Below are 19,628 nucleotides of genomic sequence, written 5' to 3'. Positions count from 1 at the left end.
TGCAAGGCTAACTGTCAACTATTACTTAGCATAGTTGTACAGCTTGAGATTTAGCAATTTACAATCTACGAGTTTTCGGGGAATACAGCAAGGATATGTTCACGTTGAGTTAAAATACGCACTTTTCTAAGAAAAGTAACTCTACAACACAGGTCACACCAGTAAGTCTGCATTTCATACAGTTTCAAACGGTATCTCCAAAGGTATGCTAACGTTAGCCGAATAAGCAAACAAGGATAGTCGCTAACGTGGTAGTGCTGCCGGCTGAGCGAACGACAGGCACGGATTTATCTAATATAGAGGTTGTGGGGTAAAGTACAGTTGCCTTTAATAAACTATAATAGGCTGAGATCGCTTCTGTTTTTAAATAACTGACATACAGTTTAAAACCACAATGGTGGGTGAAGACAGTCTTGCAACCTTGTTGGCTAATTCATGCTAAAGCTAGCTTAAGGCACCGAGAATAACTGTATCTTGTAACTTAACTGTTAAGCAGCTAATTCTTTGCTAAGTACCATCCCACCTGGCTATCGGCGTTTGAAAGCAGCTAGCTAGGGTTAACTATAACATGAATTCCCCACCGAAAATGTCCTTATTTACAGGCAACCATGTCAGGAATAAAAAGGAAAATAGAAGATAATGATCCTGATTATGATGATATCTCGCTGGTCCAAAATAGTAAGAGAAATAAAACAGCTGAACATAATGGTAAGTTATTACACTGAGCCTCTGCCCACACACCTACTTTGCATGTTTTGGTAAAACCCAATAGTTATTCCTGATCTTTATTATATGTTATTAATCTTTTGCCATTTTGCCAGCTCGAGAGGAAACAGTACAAAAAATTGAAGCCATCATAAGGGAGCAATTTTCTTTGGAAATGAAGAACAAGGAGCATGAGATAGACGTGATAAGTCAGGTATTTAAATAATCTATTTTTGACCTTTTTGTACCCATAATGCAGAAGACACTCTAATGCTTTGGAACTTCCATTGCAGAATTTGTTTATACTTGAGCAGTGTATGTTTGTTTATTGTTTCTTCATTGTTTTGCAGCGTCTTAATGAAGCCAGAAGGATGATGGACAAGCTAAGGGCATGCATAGTGGCCAATTACTATGCCAATGCTGGAATGACAAAGCTCCCTGAGGTATAATCCCATATGATTGGACACATATAGCTGTCAGCTGTGGTGTTGTGTTATTGCTGCAGCTGATAATGCTTCCTCTATCTTAGCATGCCTCCAAGAGTGACCCTGCCGTATTGAACCATCCAGCCATCCGCCGGTTCTTGGAGTCCCCATCTCGTTCCTCTTCTCCACTCAACCAGGGCTCTGAGACTCCCTCTCTGGTCCACTCAGAGTCTGAGTCTCTATCACAACAAGAAGATAGTACTGAGAGAAATGGAGAGGGTTCATGGAAAGAGGACAGTAGCAGGCAGGAGCGCAGACCAGGACGCAACACTGGCAAAGTGAGTTCACCTCACTGAGAAGTCAGGGTCAATAATCATTTGAAGCCTGAAAAGTGGTATTATCTTTTTACTCTTAATCAAGCCCAGTGTGCTTTCATTTTCTTTATTGTAGGATACATTTGGTGTGCCATCATCCATGGCAGCGGAGCAGAGAGTCACCTACCACTCTACTGGAGATGAAGCCTCTAGACTCTACGCAAAGAAGACTATTGTTGTGGGGAATGTGTCCAAGTATGAAACCGAACAAGCAAAGCATCAATTCTCCTTACTCTTTCATCTCTCTCACTCAGTGTGTTGTGGAGCCAGTCTTTCCAATTTAGAGGTTGAGAGCCTGTCAAGAAATGATTTATTAATTATTAAATTATCTCTTGAATAGGGTTAAAAATGAGTAATAATCGGTATCAATTTAAATTCAAAAGACAAGATGAATAATAAAACTGAATGGTAGTGGTTCTTACAAAGTTCAGCTGGTCTTGTGCAAGAGTTCTCTCAAGAGTTGAGCCACCATTCAGTTTTGCTACAAGCCCAGTCTTGATAAATGGTGAAAGTACTTTTTTACTTAATTACTTTTTCCCCTAGGCCAGCGATCCAGATAACTGACAGTTTACTGAGACAGCTTTATGCAGTGTGAGATGAAGACTGTGTGTACACTTGGATGCTTGATTGACAAGAGCTGTTTATGTTGTGTACACTAGCTGTTTGAAAGGGCTAAATGAAGATATTTCCTGCATTTCTCATATTATGACACGTTTTTGGACAGTTAATTACAAATTTTCTTTACCAGTTTTGGAAAATTTTGCTGAAATATTTAAATGTAGCTTGTTATCAGTTGTGTGTTTTAACTGAATGTTTGCTGTGACCCATGCAACACACTCTTCCCTTAGTCTCCCATTCTTCCCAGTTTTATTCAGAGGTTTCAGAAAAACAAAAAGCAGTGTATGTATGTAGTCATCCTCCCCCCTCCCTTTCATCTGTGCTTGTTTTGCTACTCGTACAGAATTTAACTCCTCCTCCTCTAACCGCCTCCAACCACTTTATCTCTTAATGTTATTCTTAATGTTATTCTTAATGTTCACCGGGTCTAAATCACCACTGCCTCTGGCTATTTTTCCTGTTTCCTGCTTACAGGTACATTCCCCCGGATAAGCGGGAAGAGAATGATCAATCTACCCACAAGTGGATGGTGTACGTCAGAGGTTCCAGGAGAGAACCAAGTATCAACCACTTTGTGAAGAAAGTCTGGTTCTTTTTGCATCCCAGCTACAAGCCCAACGATCTAGTCGAAGTCAGGTTTGTGCCTGTATGGTTTTCTGCATATTCAAAACAGAGTCCATAAACACTGATCAGTCATGCACACATTATTAGAGACAGGAAGCACTCCTCCTCGTGTTACAAAAGTCAGCACTTGGTTGCTGTTTTGTGTGGTTACCTGAGGCAACAGTAGAAATCAGACAGGTAGGGACAAACTTGTTCCAGTAAATTTGTTCTCTCATAGTCTTGTGTTGCCCATAGACAAAATACTTACTTGTAACCTTATATTGTTCTAAGTCAATAATTTGCCCGTTTGGTCAGTGATGTTCTTTCTGAACACCACTGAAGGGAGCAAGAAAACAATTCTAGAAAATAGTTGCGTAAAAGAGGCAGTCTTCATCAACAACTGCCACATGATTTATGACTTTCAGGTCAACTTCTAAGTTCAAAATCAGTTTGTTGAGTTAGTAAATATAATGTTGAGGAAATCTTTTAATGAACAGTGCCCCCTTGTGCATGTTCAATGCAGCTCTTTCATTCTCGTCTCATTGTAAAACTCAATGTGTCTTTAGAAGTGATCATTGCTTTTGCTTAATCTTTATTTTTAAAAAAATGTTATTTACAGTCTCCACACATGTCATTTGTTGACGTCATGTGTAGTGCAGTGAGTCAGACTATAAAAGAACACCAACTTGACTAACTGTGGCCCTACCTTTTATTTGAATTCTGCTCTACCTTCGCCCAAACCACCAAGGTGTGTAAACAAGTTTTGCACAGTTAATTTTGGAATCTTCTGGAAGTAACAAAACTTGTGGCTTTAAAATCCCGATTTTAAAGTTCTGGATATTATACTATTAAGAATGTTTTGTGATTTAAGTTTGCCTAAGGCTTTTGCATAAATGATTTCTTTCATCAGCCAGCACTCCTTATCCTGGGCTGAAAAAGTGCTCATGATGCTGTTGCAGCAGCTCATAAGCTGCCCATGACTGACTCAGGTCTTCTTCTCAGTGAACCTTATACAGGCCTGATGCCCTCTGCTGAATCTCAGTGCACGCTGAATATAGATGAGGGGATAAATAAAAGTCAGAAAGAGCTTTGCTTACATGGTGAACTGAATAGATATATACTATCTAGGCACATACACATGCCATTAACATGCAGGGCTGCAGAGCCGGATCTGTAGATTTAGCTGAAAACCTGAAGCTTCAAAGGGCTTGAAAGAGATGAGAGTCCTTCAAGTAATTGATTTGAAGAGATTTTTACTTCCATTACTAGTCTGAAAACATAAAGAGCTTTCTTAAAGACTTTGTGAGCCAATTTATATTTGTATTCTAATGATGTTTCATTGGAATGTGTCTTTTCAGTGAGCCTCCCTTTCATTTAACACGTCGGGGTTGGGGAGAGTTCCCTGTTAGGATCCAGATCCACTTCAAAGACCCTCGCAACAAGCGTATTGACATCATCCACCAGTTAAAGGTCAGATCTCATTATAAACCACATCATTATTCAGGTTGCTTTCCTCTTCCAACAGAGAAACGGACAATCTGATTGGTCCATTAACATTTATTTATAACTTTCCCAATGGTAAATACGCTCATGACAAATGAACTGTTTAGCATGTGGAAATGGCAAAAAACTAAAAGGATCATGTCACATTTCTAGCTGGAACAAAACAAAACCAGCAGTTTGGGAAATTTGTAATATAGTTGGAGATTGTTGTTCGACACATTTATTGTGTAACTTCATATTTTCCTGCAGCTGGACAGAACATACACAGGACTGCAGACACTTGGAGCAGAAACAGTAAGTTATAAATATCTGATTTGTTTCTTGCTATGACTTCACAGAACTTTACTCTGAAAGCTTTATTTATTTCAGGTGGTTGACGTGGAGCTTCATAGGGATTCTCTTGGGGAAAATTACATCCCTAAGCCATCGTCCTCTAAGGTGACTTACAGAGTTGCCAGCCCTGTGTCGTCCTCATCCCTAACCCAGACTTACGGACAATCTACTTCCCCGGTCTCACTTGACTCTGGTGTTGACAAAGGTACACCAACACAAATTAATTATCATTTTAATATAACATGAAAATGGCTATTTTAGCACTGCTGCTGTATATACCCGACTGTTTTTGAGGGATTTGTTTTGTGTTTTTCATCTTTATTCTTTAAATTGCTCTCTCATGTTTGATTTCTTATTGATGAAGTTTAGCTATTACATATGGTTTTGAACACAACTGATTCAAATGAAATGAATCCAACAGCTTATCACGTTCTGCACAGTAACTAATTAATTTGAAACTGAAAAACACCTAAAACTTGCAGGACTGTCGTTCTTGGGACTATAGTAGCCTACCCCTTTTTAAGAAAGTATATTTACACAGTTTCAGTTTTATTAACCAACAGATGCTCATTTTCTACTTGAATACCAGACTGAGACATTTTTGATTTATACCTGAGTCTTTGTTAAATGGATTGCATTATCTTAAACGTTAGAATGGAACTGATAACACTATCACATGTGTAACTTTGTGCCAACTCCAGCTGAAGTTGGGAGAGTTTTTTACTGTAATTTCCCTTCCTGTCTTCAGGGTTCATCAAAGCAGAGACTGGAAGGCCTGCAGGCGCTCATAGTTCAGGGCTCACCACTGGTGACCGCACTCCAACTCGTCCCAAAGCTGGTGACAGGGTCACTCTTGGTTCCCATGGCAATTCTGCTTTCCAGCCCATCACAGCAAGCTGTAAAATAGTCCCACAAGGACAGCCGCCCAGTCCTGCTGAGTCTCCTGGGAAATCATTCCAGCCCATTACCATGAGCTGTAAAATAGTTTCAGGTAAGGTTTTCCTTTTTTTTTTTTTTTTTTTTTGTTTTGTTTTTTTTATTGACTTTCCTATAACATTTGAGAAATTTAATTATGTTAACTGAAATAAGAAAACTATTAATATAGAAATCTCTTTTCAGCCTGTTGTGTAAATAATAAACTTCACATTTTTATTAACATCCCCAAAAGGATTTATTCATCTGAGAGCTGGTGTATTTTCTCACCCACAGGTTCACCCATATCCACCCCAAGCCACTCTCCACTGCCCCGAACACCCACAACCTCCACCCCTGTCCACAGCAAGCAGAGCTCTTCCTCTGTTCTCAACAATCCTTATATTATAGTTGACAAACCTGGCCAGGTGGTCGGCATGGCTCCCACATCTGCTGCCTCCGCAGGTACATAGCTCATAGGGTCAAAATGCTGCTTCAAATTGGATGTGGACATGCAAAAAAATTGGGAATCAGTGTCTGAGCTAAACACATAAAGCATAAAAAAGGTTGTGAGGAAAATACATTTAAATAGAACAATATCTACAAATTGTTGTTTTCTATTTTCATAGCCAGTCTTGTTTTTTCCTGTTGTTTTTCCCTCCTTTTTGTCACCTTTGATTTTACACAGTTAAACTGTGACATATGGTGAACCATCATTGTTGGTAACCATGGTGACTGATGTGTTTCATGTATATTTCTTCAAAACTATGGTATAACTGTTTTTTGCAGACAAACTTTTTTTTCTTCTGAAATTTAACTTGTCTGCAAAAAATGACAGGCTACTGCCGGATGAAACAAAAGCACTCCTGACGTGTGCGTCACTACATCATGAAGCACGGGTTTCCTGAATCAGCTGTTGTATACACCTCCCCACATCTGGATCATCTGCTTGCTTTACACCATGTTTTTGTGCACAGCTTAATCAGATCTGGTGCAGGATTGAAGTGCTGATAAATGGTGTTTCACACACTGATGAGGCTGATGTGGGTGTTGAGGCTGATTCACCAAACCTAGGATAATATTTATTTTGTAATGCAGTGTGTCTGGAACAAACTTCAGCAGTACTCAGCTCTACTTGTACATACACTGCAGTTAAATTTTGATTTTAACTCCCACATTGAGTAGCCCTGACACAAAACCGTCACCTTGTTCCACAGTTGTGTGGAGAGGTTGATAAAAACTGCATGGCATTTTTCAGCTCATTCATCTATTCCCTGACTTTCTGTGTTTTGCTTGTGACTTATTTTACAGGAAGCCCATCTGCCAAACAGGCTCAAGGTACTCGCTCTCCAGCACCTAAAGTTCACACTGGCACCTTACTCTCGTCTGGGGTGAAAGTAAGTTGGCAAAGCCATCCTCAGACATGAATTCTTATGAGCTAAAACATTTCTTTTTACCGAGCTGTCCTCCAGCTGTGAATGTAGTCTTTAGCATCCTTATCTTTAATAAAGCAGTATGATATTAATAGTTGGCCGGGGTGCTATCTTCAGCCGATGTGAATGCCTTAGCTGCTTTTTAAATAGGACATCTATCCCAAGATGTGTGTGCTGCTTTGCAGGGAGAGCTACACTATTCAGTTTCACACAAAATTTTCCAATAGCATGCTGTAAAATGATCCCACTCCCACATGCTCATTGTCTCTTCACTTTTCACAAAGAATTTAATATGATTGCACCGAAAATGTTCCTTTTACGCCTCTGATGCTCTCATTGGCTTTGGTTCTGTGGTGATCTACTGTAAACATCTGACATCTGTTATCTTATTAAAAGCCACAGGAGATGGGGCATATGAGAATTGTAAAAACATTTGTGATGAATTAATGATGATGCAGATTTTCAGAAATCAGTTTTAAGCAAAATATTGCTTGATGCTCCTCTCTGAGTAAGTTGCTGAAAAAGAATAACCAGATCCTCATTAATATCATATTAATAACTTATGTTTGTGTATTTTAATTTATTTCTTAACTAAAAGGTATTTTTTTTATAACATATCACAGCTGCATTATTAGCAACATTTTGGTTTCAAGGCAGCAAGGCCATTCTTAAAGTCCCTCTCTCCATATTTTTATGTGCAGGTTATTATCAAGCAAGAGCCCGGGGAAGTTACAACACAGCAACAGCAGATGGTTTCCGCAGTAACCAGCCAGCAGCAACCTGCTGCTACAGCAGCTCAGTATGTCGCAGTGAAGGGAGGTCACATGATCTCCATGTCAGCCCAGAAACAGGCCGGAGGCGCCACAGGGTCAACAACCGGCAAGGTGAGACTTTCTTGAATATACTTAATCATACCAATAACTCAGTGATATTTACCTTCAAAAGTTAATAATAAATAAACTTAATTGGGCTTGTCTTCTTTGTAGATGTTGGGTATTCCTGTTAGCTCAACACTTCAATCTTCAGTCAAACAAGTTGCTATCAGTAGTGGACAGATTCTGGTTGCCAAGGGCAACACTTCTGTCTCTAAGGTGATGGGTGGTAAACAGGTTTTGGCTCAGGGAGTCGCTAAAGCCATTGTGAGTGGGACCAGCGGCATCTCTGGTCAGCAGGCTGGTGCCAAGGCAGCTGGTGGCTCGGGTGGCAAGAGTGGAGGTCAGAGTTCACACAAACAAACACACACACACGGCATAGTCATGCTGTGGCATTAGTTAAGTTTCATGCCTTCTGTATATTCTTGTTTAGTGATGGCAACTCTTCAGCTCCCTGCAAACAACCTGGCCAACCTTGCCAATTTGCCTCCTGGTACAAAGCTCTACCTGACCACTAACAGTAAGAACCCATCGGGGAAGGGAAAGCTGCTTCTCATCCCACAGGGAGCCATCCTCCGGGCCTCCAGTGCAAGTGAGACATAAAACATGTTTTAATATTGTTAGACATCCTGGGAGCATTTGATGATATTCCTTATGACACATAGTTCGTGGTTGTCAGACATTTTTAGGTTTAGACATATTTATTTCTTTATTTGGTTCCATGTGGACTGCTTCACAGTAGTTGGACTAGTTTTCGTTTTATGATTTTACTTATTTGATACTACTGAGACTTTGTGAAAATGTGAAATAAAGAAAAACAAAATTCTTTATCTGATTTGAGATTAATGTTCCTGTGCCTGTCTGTAATCTAGGTCAGCAGTCCCAGAGCAGCTCATCAGCAGGTACAGGAGGCGCTCAGAACTCCTCCTCCTCCTCTTCAAGCAGTCTGCCTTCCAACCTCTCATATACATCTTACATCCTTAAACAGACCCCACAGGTGGGTAGACACTTCTTGTTCTGTAACATCAAACTGTACACAAGTTCGAACTCTAGTATAAAATTTATCTGTTAAATGTCCCATGATTAGTGCTGTTGCTTTACAGCAACAAGGTCTACAGATCAAATTCCACTACACTTTCCTCCCTCATTCCAAAAACATGCTGACCAACTAAAGCTGCCCTACATCATTTTTTTTGTTAAATACAATACAAATTTCCCATCCAGTGTAAAAGTGCATTGAACGTTGCAGATGTTGGAAATCTACATATAGCAAAATGACGTGATAACTTCAGTTTTAGGACTGGTGTATAAATGCTATTACATCCCCACTGACTTTGCATTTTAATGTAATAGATTCCTCTCCCCTCTTTTGTTATGGTCTTGTTTTGTTTTGTTTTTTTTTTTGTTTTTTTTTTTTTTTACCAGGGCACATTTCTGGTGGGCCAGCCAGCACAGGGATCAGGAAAGCAGGGGAGTTCAGCAGGTCATTCAACATCATCTCCCTCATCTGCTACCCAGCAAGCTATCCGGGTGACTGCTGGACAAAAGGCGGCCATCCTGGCTCATGTGAGTACAGGGAACTTGTCTGAGGTCAGGACTTTGCAGCAGCATCTGTAGTGTAGAATTCTGATTTGTTTTGATAAATGTTTGATTTTTTTTTTTTTTTGTTTGTTTGTTTTTTTTTTAACTGTTCCACAAATGCACTCTAGTTTAGTAGAAGTTAGGAGCTGGAAATACTCAGATCTGGTCAGTGCTGCAGTTAAATTTTAGAAAGGGTCTTCCAGGACAGTTTTGATAGAGGGAAAAATTTGGCGGCCTACCAGGGAACAAAATGCCATTTGTAAATTGAACCTTGCATACCACGAAAGTACGTCTGCAATGCTTGAACATTTAAAGAGGAGGAACGTCGGACTTACATAACAACCTCATGCAAGATTTCAAAGCTGAAAGTGAAATAGGAGCCATTTAATAATTATGAGATGCATTATCGACTGGTCGTTTTAATAGTCAGTGACTAATTGACCATCAGAATAGTCATTAGCTGCAGTCCTAATCAGCACTTCTATCAACACTATTCCTTTTGTGTCTCTGACAGGTGGTGGCCAGCTCACAGGGGGCACAGCTAAAGCTGTCTGATGGCTCTGTTAAGACAGTAACAGCAGCAGCAGCTGGCCACATGTCCAAGCCTGGTACCACCACATTGAGGATGACGGGGGGAGTCATCACCGCTGCCAGCTCCACCCCTGTCAGCACTGCAGCAACATCCAATCAACAACAGGCTAGTTATGCTGTCCTCATTTCTTATTTCTCCTTTATTACAGCTAACAGCTGTTCTCTTAAACCTTTTTGAAAATAACAGTATTTTTATAATGGAGTTTCATTTATTCATAATAATTTGCTTAAACAGTTTAATCAGTTTTAGGGGAAGTTTAAGCTAAAGAAATTGATATTTCTCAATGACAGAAGTAGCTGGTTGACTACTGGTAGCTGTTTTTTTTTTTTTTTAAAGATTAAAAATTTGTTTGTTTGTTTTTTGAGCCCGCAACACATTTCCATTTAGCAAATAGTTGTATGTTTTTAAATATGTCATAACTGACAAAAATGAAATTATGCTTTCTGTTACAGCAGCAACATAACATATAAAACAGGAGTTATTTATTATTAAGTGCAGAAGTAAAGTTGATGATGTATCTGTGAAAAAGAGCTGAGAGAATTAAGATAGTGTTTAAAGAGCCCTTGTCAGATGGCCAGCCTCAGTCTTAGTTGGAATAATTCATTATGTGGAGGGATATAAACACAAAAACACTTCCTAGAGGCTCAAACAAACAAAAACAAATCTGTATATACTGTAGTTTCTAAAGTATAGAAGGACTCTGATGTTTAGGGGGAACAGCTATTTGTAAAGACTTTGTGAGAGAAAGCAACTCTTTTATGTTTGAAAATTCCTTAAAACTAGTAACCTGATCTGCACAGCTCGTTCCTGAGAGTGGCATGGGACTGGTAAATAAAACATGGGTGGATTAAAGAAAAGTTATTAACTGTAAACATGCCTCAGCCCATGTTATACTTTTTAAAAACCATTGTGTAAATAAATTTCCAAAGGTCTTCCCGCACCCTGCAAGATTTCAGTCTGGACCCTCTTCAGCTCAATTCTACATGAATGTGATGGGAAAGTATATTACAAAACCTTTACAATGTGACGAGACCTTCCTGTTGGCAGTGTACACCTCATGTAGATCAATATTGTGAGGACTTCTACCAACATTGTAAAATTACTTAAGGTTTAAACTATGACCAGCATCTTTAAATCTACAGCAAAAAAAAAAAAAAAAAATGAGGATGCCAGTTTCTAATCGCCTGTCTCATCTCTGCGCAGCCTGCCATCTCACTGGCAGCAACTCATTTTGATACCTTGTGGTTGTCTGTCATGAAAAACAGTGTACTAACTCCATTTGTTGTTTGAACATCAGCACGTTTGTGAATTTCCAGTGCACAGTTGAATGACATGAAATATGTTGAAAAAGTTGAGCGTTTCATTTTATTTTTCTTGTTGACATATATGATTCTTTGTTCATGCAGGCTGCTGATGGTGGGAAATCTGCCTCTCAACACCCTTCGCTTCTTATGGCAGCCAACCAAGCAGCAGTAATCAGTGCAGCCAAGAACGCCAGCGCTGCCGCCACCAGCAGTTTGTCGAAGACAGCTGTGGCCTCATTGGTCAAAGGAGCAGGCAGCTCTGCAACAATAGCAAAGAGTGCTGTAGGCTCAACTGGGGCTGTGGTGACGGTTGCAAAGGGAATCACCAATATGCCTGTCATCAGCATGTCCAAAGGAGCAGGGGTGGGCACTGTGGTGGGTGTGCCAAAAAGCAGCGGCACATCATTAGTTTCTGCAGCATCATTAGTCAGTAGTGTGGCAGCTGGAGGAGGGAAGACATGTGCTTCATTGTCAGGTAGGCAGAAAGAAACCTCCTACATTCACCTGTTAAAAACAATCTTGAATGTGCAAATACTCGTACATAGCAAAGGTTCAGCCTTAAACTTCTCGCTATATAGAATGCACTATGTTTTTGTCCAGGTATGCTGAAGATCCATTCTGCAGGTTCCAGCTCTCAACAGACAGTTTTGACCATTCCTGCCAACCAGCTCAAGCAGCTGGGCGTTGGCGCTGGGTCTGGTGGACTGCAGACCATTTTTATGCCTGTCGGAAAAGGTATGGTGTCTTTTACAAACAGACAAATGCTGAAGGGTAAAACGTTCCACTGCATTGAAAGCATTTTATATTATTGAAAAACATATTTTACAGCATTATCATATAACTTTTATTAGAAAAACTACATTAGTTCACAGCTATATTCTGTTGTTGGGAACTGAGTTTATTTTTTAAATGCAAATTACTTTAGAGTGATTTATTTGAGCATATCACATTCTCATCTTTCTGTGGAAACTACTTTATGCCCATCCTCCCCTCTCATTTTTCATTCAGCTGTAAGGCATGTTTACTTAATGGGCCATTGATCCATCAAGGTGTGTATTTTCTCTGTATAGTAGTGTCTAAAGGCCCAGTCTCCAGTACTCCATCCTCCTACTCCTCCTCTTCCACAACCCATGGAGCAGCTGGAGCTGGAGCTTCCCCAAGTCCTGCCAGCCAGGTCCCCCCCTCCCTTGCCCTGCCTTTGGCACAAGGTGAGAGGGGTTCATTCTCACTCCAGCCTCTCTCCTCTATTACACTTCTATTTTTTTTTTTTTTTTTTTTTTTGTGTGTGTGTGTGTTGTCAGCATGAGCTATAATTACTAGCATTGACCACAAATGGAAACATTTTTATATACCTTATGTTATCAAATTAACACATTTTAATTACAGAATAATATAATCTTAATATTTTACACATGTTAATTGTGTTGAAATGATAATTTTTATCCGATAAAATGTAATAAAATATTAGTAAGAAAAAAACTTGCCTGGTCCATAATGACATCCCTAGATATAGTGCTTCCTTTTACCTTCATGTCACAATATCACCCACCTCCCATCCCCAATGTAAAAGAATAGAATGTGATTCGTTAAAACTGATCTTCCTCCCATATTTGCTTGTCTGTTGTCAATCTGTTGCCATAGTTAAAACAGAACCAGGTGCTGGTACAGCTGTCACAGCAGCTCCATCCCCCCCGGTGACTGCTCCTGCTCCCACCTCTGCCCACGTTGCCCCTGCAGCTACTACAGTCAAGCAGGAGCAGTGTGCAGATAACTCGGCACACGACCTCATTAAGTAAGAACAAGGAAGAGCTGTGATACTTCTGTTGCTTGCCGTGCACACACATAATCATTTGTATTGTAAATTAGATTCAATATTTGTTTAGAAGAAAATCAACAGTTTTAACTTTAGCTGGCCCCAGTTGTCAGCTAAAGAAGTAAATTATCACATTACTACAAGTTTATTAATGAGATTTCAGAGAAAACTTCTCCTCCTGTCTTCTCAGTGAATGTTTTCCACACTGTAAACTTAACAGTTGTCTTTTTTTTTCCTCAGCACTGAGCACATAGAAACAATGATGCAGCTGCTGACAGCTGTTGTCAAAAAGTTCCCTCTGATTGTGCCAGATAAGAGTAAGTAAGCACACCGTTGAGGTTATCTTCATGTTTGAAAATTGCACCAAAAGTTTATACACAGGTTTTTGTCAAGATGTTGATTGTCTTCATCTTTTGGTTTAGCTGAAGACTCCCATCCATTTTGTGCCTCCTCAACAGAACAGTATTATTCTTGGAATATTGGCAAGCGCAGAGCATCAGAGGTAACTTGTCCGTTTGTGTGCTCCTGATCAAAAAGATCTTATTCAGTAATGTCTTTTTAAATCATGCAACTGTTTTAATGGTCTTGTGTCAGCGATCTTAGCAGGTTCATAAATGCAGAACTGTTCCCTCAGTTTAATATTTAATTTAAGCTCACCTGAGCAAGAAAGCAGCACCCTCTTACTTGCAGTTTCTCCCCAGTTTCCAAGTATAGGGCATCTATAATGTCAGTGATAATATGCAGCGTGTGCACTTTTGTTATCTGTGTAATCTGTCTTTGAGCTGCATCCTACTCCACCAGCTTTCTGCTTGCCTAAAGTCTTTCTCTCAGGTCAGATGTATGTCTCTGCCTGGTCATCTCTTTTAATGGGTTCATCAATAGCTCATACAGGCCAGCCTGTGTCTGTTTTCCTTTTTTTTCTATGGCTGTAGCCATACAAGCCTAGATGTGGATATTTATACCTACATGTATCTGATTTACTTGGAGAACAGAGCTGAAATCAAGTCGCAGATTGCTGAATATTACTGAGAAAACATTTTAAACTGTGTCAATCTAAGGAGGTTTTATTGGCGCTTCACTTAATAGATTTTGTTTCTCTGTGAAGCTTCAGCGAGCGGTGGCAGTGAAGCGGGTTGTCCAGGACGTTTTGGACCGATCACCCCGCCTGCAGGCCCTCACACCCCCAAAGACCAGAGAGGTGGTGCAGTGGTGCCGACAAAGGGGCTACACACCACCCGACCCTGAGCCCCAACACAAGAATGATGACGAGTCCATCGAAGACATCCTCACACAAATAGATAATGAGCCCGGTGAGTTAATTCCAATGTTTGCATTTTTTAGAGCAGAGAGACTCTGCTTGTTTTTGCTATTTCACTCTTTGTTTTCAGCAGCTTACAGTGGATCAATATTTCCTCTTCAGCTATGCATGTGTGGGTGTATTGCTTCTGTACTTACCACTTGATCCAGTATTGTTTGCTGTCCAGTTGTATGTGAGGGCGGCAAGTATGCAGCCTCGTTGCTTTTTGTTCAGCCGCACTTCTATTCATAGTGAGTTCTCATTAATTCTGTCTTTTGTCACTAAAAGGTGAAGGACGGCTGCTTAGCTCAATGAGTCACTCGCCTGAGCCAGACAGCACAATAATTAGTCTTTTTGTTGTGCTCGTCTCCCCCTGTGTTGCACAAATATGTTGATTTATAATTGTCAAATTATTGAACTGGTAAAACGAGCCTTTAATTTGTTTTTGCTTTAAACAAATGCATTAGCTGTTTGTGCTTTGCTGCTGCCCACTTGAATGCTGTGTTATATATACATCTCTCCTCAGAGTGTCCGTCCACACTGAGCAGCTGTGAGGAGCTGGTACTGCGTCTGGAGCAAATGCAAGCCCTACTGAAGACTGAGCCCGAGGAGGCAGATGATGAAATAATCGACATTGTCACCGTGACACCTCCCTGCCAGAAACTGAAGGTCAAAGAGGAGGAACAAGAAACAGACGCAGAGCCAAAGTTCTTCCTGGGACCCTGTCCATCCTCCCAGTTTGTCAGTGAAGCAGCTCAGCAGGTCAGGAACATCTCTGGGTTTGTGGGAGTGGGGATGTTGGGACAGCTGATACATTTAACTAATAATGTTCTGTTACTTTCTGCTTTTAGTAGATGAAGTAGCTACATCTCTCATTGTCATATGATTACCCTTCTGTCTCTTCCAGATTGGGGTAACCTTTCAGCCAGTGGAAGTGGAGAAGAATGTCTTTGCTCCAGTCATTGAAGCAATGATTCTGAAGGTATGTATGTTTGTTTTAGTCTTTTCATTTTAGTTGATATAATCCTCTATCTGGGCAGTGAGATGAAACAGAACAGAAAATAAACAAACCACTGTAGCACACATGACCCGCTTACTTTAGCTAACACTTAAACATTACAGCAACAAGCACCCACCAGGTCACGTTCGCCCCCTCAAGGTGCTGCAAAGTTCTGTGTGCCTCGCTTCATTACTTTTTTCTTGAGTTTATTGTCCGATCAATGAGGGTGTATAATAAATCTCTGTAAATTTTATATTGGCCACATGCTGAGAAACAGAAATGGCGCAAGCCAAACAACCCAGTGTGTATCACGCTGCCTTATCTCGGGTTTCTGCCCTGTATATGATTGGGAACTACCCAAATTCACCGATTTTACTTAAGATAATGTTAAAAATGATTGAAAAGCCTCAACTGTCATGCACAATCCAGCACCTCACAGCAGGGTGCAGATACTAGCAGGCAAAGAATACATGAAACACCATGTCCAAGTAGCCAGCATAGTGTACAGAAACACTGGTGCAGAATATGGACTGGAGACCTCTAGGTCACAATAGGAAACACCTCCCAAGGTGGTGGAGAACGAGAGGGCTAAGATCCTGTAGGACTTCCAGATACAGATCAATTAAAATGGTGGTGTCCATCCATCTGAACATTGTAATCATAGATAAACAGCAAAGGAAAGCCGTAGTGATCGATGTAGCATCCCCAACGATGGAAATATCAGGAAAAAGGAACATGAGAAACTGGAGAAATACCAAGGACTCACAGAAGAGCTGGAGAAAACCTGGAACGTGAAGGAAACCGTAGTACCAGTGGTCATCAGAGCACTGGGGACCGTGTCTCCCACGCCAGAGAAGTGACTCCAACAGATACCTGGAGAAACATCAGACATCTTTATGCAGTATCTTAGCTGTTCCTAGGACTGTTCTCTTATGGAGCTTGAGATGAACAGCCACCCAGCCTACTGAGGGGAGATGGGAGTTAATTTGTAAATATGCAAAATGGCTTGTCTGGCATTGCTGGAAGCCATGGCACATGCATAACTCCGGAGTGGGTGGGCTTCAGGAACGGATTTTACTACTTATTGGCTCACGATGATGACTGGCCGGTTCCAGCTGCCTCTTGGACCTCTGTGATGTCTGCAGACGTTTAACGCTATGTAAACAGGTGCCGGTGACATCTTAGTTGTGTCTGTATATGTTCATTTTATAATTTGAAACAAAGGAATAGATTACCTGCATCTTCAGGTGCCTCTGGCATGTCTGTGTCGCCCTCTGCCTCTGTCACAACCCCATTCGGGAGAAACTTGCCAATTATCCCTGCTAGCTTGTGGGGATGAGCTGGGGTGTTCCCCTTCCTCCACTTTTGCCGTGCACACTCCTGTGACAAGCAATGCCCTTTTTTCCACTTTATTGTCTGACGTCTTTTTTTTTTTTTTTACCTCTGGATAATCCTTTCCTCTTCTGCTTTCTAGCATTGGTGATGCTCATGCTGTTCCCACCAAATAAAACCTTTTTACTTTTTGCAACGTGGTCCAACAGGATTTCAATCTCGCATTCCAAAAAATTCTTTCTTCTCTCTTTTCCTCTCCTGAGCCATCATGAAAACGATATCAGTGAATATTTATCAAAGGTATTCACCTGACCTTTTATAGCCACCATATGGGCGAGGCACGGCTCTTCCTCTCGTACGCCAACTTAGAGTTGATTCTGATTTATAAATGGAAACACACTGTGTAATGTAGATTCATGGGTTTCTCTATTAACAATATACTCTCATACATCATCATGCGTTTCATTTGTGTTCTGAGGATGATGGTGGGCTGTCGTGAGTAATGATGACTCTATATGTCTTTACTGCAGGCTACAGAACAGTTTGCCAATGACATCCTGAGGGAAGCTCTGGCTGGGGCCTATGCCAAATCCCCTCCGATCAGGTCAGTTTTTTTTTTTGCCCCCACATTTTTTCCCTTCTGAACATGCACACTGCTTAGTGCTCCAATTTCCACTTTGATAATTATATCTAGAACTTGTCCAGCCCACCAGCTTGTCACACTGATTGACTTCTAATATTTCATAATAACTATTGAATACTTTAACATCATAATTAACAGCAGCATCGGTTGTTTAGGTCATAGAATAAAATTAAATAAAGACCATCTAGATGGAGCCCTTGTGGTCTGCAATGAAAAAGCCTAAAAAAAAACAACCATATATTATCTTTCTGCATGTTTTGTAATAACCAAAGTATTAACATTCTGTGTATTACCCTGATTTTTAGGGCTCCGAGAGAGATCACAGCCATGAATATCCATCAGGCAGTCAGTAGCATTCCCACCTGTGACTTCCTCACCAACACACACATGGGCTACCTGATTAAGGACAACTGAGGTCAAACAAGATTTGGAAGTTGACTAGTAACTGAGACGCTTGGAGTGATGGTGACATCTGAACCACTGGCCGTGACAAAGAGACTTGGTTCTTTTAGAAGTGACGGCTCTACACACACATGTAGTCCTATTGCCTCAGGTTGTGCAGTAATAACTAATGTACTGTATTAATTAACTTGATTGCAGAATGGCTCAGATTGCTTCTTGAAGCAGCTGTTAAGCAGCAAAGGAACAAAGTTTTAATGCTGTGGGTGTATTGTCACGTTTTGCTCCTATTATTTCAAGAGAATTTGCATCACGGGGCTCACATTGTTTGAAGTAGAGAGGCTCACACACCCTTTTGTACCACATAACAAGATTATTTTAACATTTACGTGTTTACTGCCAGACACCAGCTTATTGGAAAAATGAAGCATGAGTGACTTGTAAGTCTGGATAACGACATCTGACAGCTGTTCTGTCTACATCCTGCTGCTGAGTCTCTACAATTCAGAGTCAGTTTATCTGAGGCAAGTCTACTAATTTACAGCAATTTGGAAACACTAATGATTATTTGAGTATTCTAATAGTGGGTACCCCAGGCAAAGCAATCCAAGAGGCACTTCCAAAGGTGTTGTTGCCATGACAACCAGGGATCATCAGTACCGTCATCTTTCTATGTATTTCAGTGTTACCCAGCAGGTGTAATTAGGATTATTGTAATACAAACTTGCAGGAAGCAACTCTATGGATCTTCACAAGAGGTGACTTTTTTATTCTTTTAAACTTGCAGCCAGTTATATCACTGAGATCTTAATTACATTTGTTGAAAATCCCTTGTCTGACCAGCAAGACACAGGTCATAGTGTACTAAATCAGTTATTGTGAATTCAAGGCACAGTCTTTTAATATTTATTTGTGATGTCTTTTGCGAACAAGTCTTGCAGCCCTTTGAAGTGCTTTTAAATGCTTTGTTTGACAACCTTAATTATATCATGTACATCAACCAGCCACAACATTAAATCCACTAAAGGGTTACATGAATGGCATTGATAATCTTGTTACAAACCAATGCTTTTAGAAACCTTTGGTCCTGGCCATTATGTGGAGACACATACTGCCACTTAATCAATGTTGCAGAGAAAGGAACACAACAAGGGGGCCCAAGCTGTCAACACAGCCTTCAAAATCCTTTAAGCTCAGTATAATCAAGCATCTCTATCGGATGCACATGAACAAACCTGATCCATGGCAGCCTCAGAATGGAACCTACAAGAAAGAAGGAGTAGGCTGATTACATCTTTCACATCTTTCAGTGCTCCTGTGTTTGTGTCCCCGTGGTCCATACCTTTTTGGCTGCATGATGTAGACCTACCAAGTATTAGGCTGGTCATATTTATGTTGAGGCTGATTGGTGAATATGACCAGTATCCGTTTCCAAGTACTGTTTATATATTTTTTTTCTTTTTTTTTTTTTTAGTTCTTTTTAATTTAATGTCAACAGCTGCCAACAGTGATATCCTAACAGTAGTGAACATGTTCATATGAGTGTGGATACAGGATGTTGTGCCCACTAAAGTCAGTGAAATTTAATGTAAAGTGAGTGCTTGTTATGTGTTCTGTCATTTGATGCAAATGAGATGATGTTGTATTGGTAAGTAAGTGTAACATGGAACTTTATGTTAATGTGTGGATGGTTGAACAAGTGAATATGTTTGGGCTATGATGTGGTTTCGTCTGTCGAACCAAATCAAATTGGTGTACAAGATACCTGAACATTGTGTTGTCATTTTTCAATGCAAACCAAAAATAAAATAATAATATTCTTATAATAAAATCAGAAAAATGCTTCTTGGAAGCCAGAATTCTGTTTGTTTGTTTTTTAAATAAACCCA

General features: G+C 40.3%; 1 protein-coding gene across 3 annotated transcripts; it reads left to right on the top strand.

Annotated features, from left to right (window-relative positions):
• yeats2 (YEATS domain containing 2) lies at positions 1 to 19,591 on the top strand. Of its 3 annotated transcripts, none has more exons than XM_041992505.1 (30): positions 1 to 161; positions 603 to 708; positions 822 to 919; positions 1,056 to 1,148; positions 1,235 to 1,468; positions 1,581 to 1,699; positions 2,597 to 2,758; positions 4,084 to 4,195; positions 4,478 to 4,522; positions 4,598 to 4,766; positions 5,310 to 5,552; positions 5,771 to 5,938; positions 6,785 to 6,870; positions 7,608 to 7,790; positions 7,893 to 8,121; positions 8,212 to 8,370; positions 8,651 to 8,775; positions 9,204 to 9,344; positions 9,874 to 10,056; positions 11,358 to 11,730; positions 11,856 to 11,990; positions 12,329 to 12,463; positions 12,897 to 13,047; positions 13,309 to 13,385; positions 13,491 to 13,570; positions 14,174 to 14,378; positions 14,892 to 15,127; positions 15,273 to 15,347; positions 17,228 to 17,301; positions 17,646 to 19,591. In XM_041992505.1, the coding sequence occupies exons 2-30, from the start codon at positions 609 to 611 to the stop codon at positions 17,752 to 17,754; spliced, it is 4,299 nt and encodes a 1,432-aa protein (XP_041848439.1). In that variant the 5' UTR covers positions 1 to 161; positions 603 to 608; the 3' UTR covers positions 17,755 to 19,591. The 3 variants fall into 3 exon arrangements, with proteins under 3 accessions (XP_041848439.1, XP_041848435.1, XP_041848438.1); XM_041992501.1 differs by having other exon boundaries at positions 12,326 to 12,463; XM_041992504.1 differs by lacking the exon at positions 1 to 161 and adding an exon at positions 225 to 310 and having other exon boundaries at positions 12,326 to 12,463.
• Positions 19,592 to 19,628: the final 37 nt, after the last annotated feature.

This window comes from Melanotaenia boesemani, chromosome 8 (genome assembly GCF_017639745.1).
Source record: "Melanotaenia boesemani isolate fMelBoe1 chromosome 8, fMelBoe1.pri, whole genome shotgun sequence".
NCBI classification, from domain to species: Eukaryota; Metazoa; Chordata; class Actinopteri; order Atheriniformes; family Melanotaeniidae; genus Melanotaenia; species Melanotaenia boesemani.
This window is presented reverse-complemented; position numbering and strand designations above follow the sequence as displayed.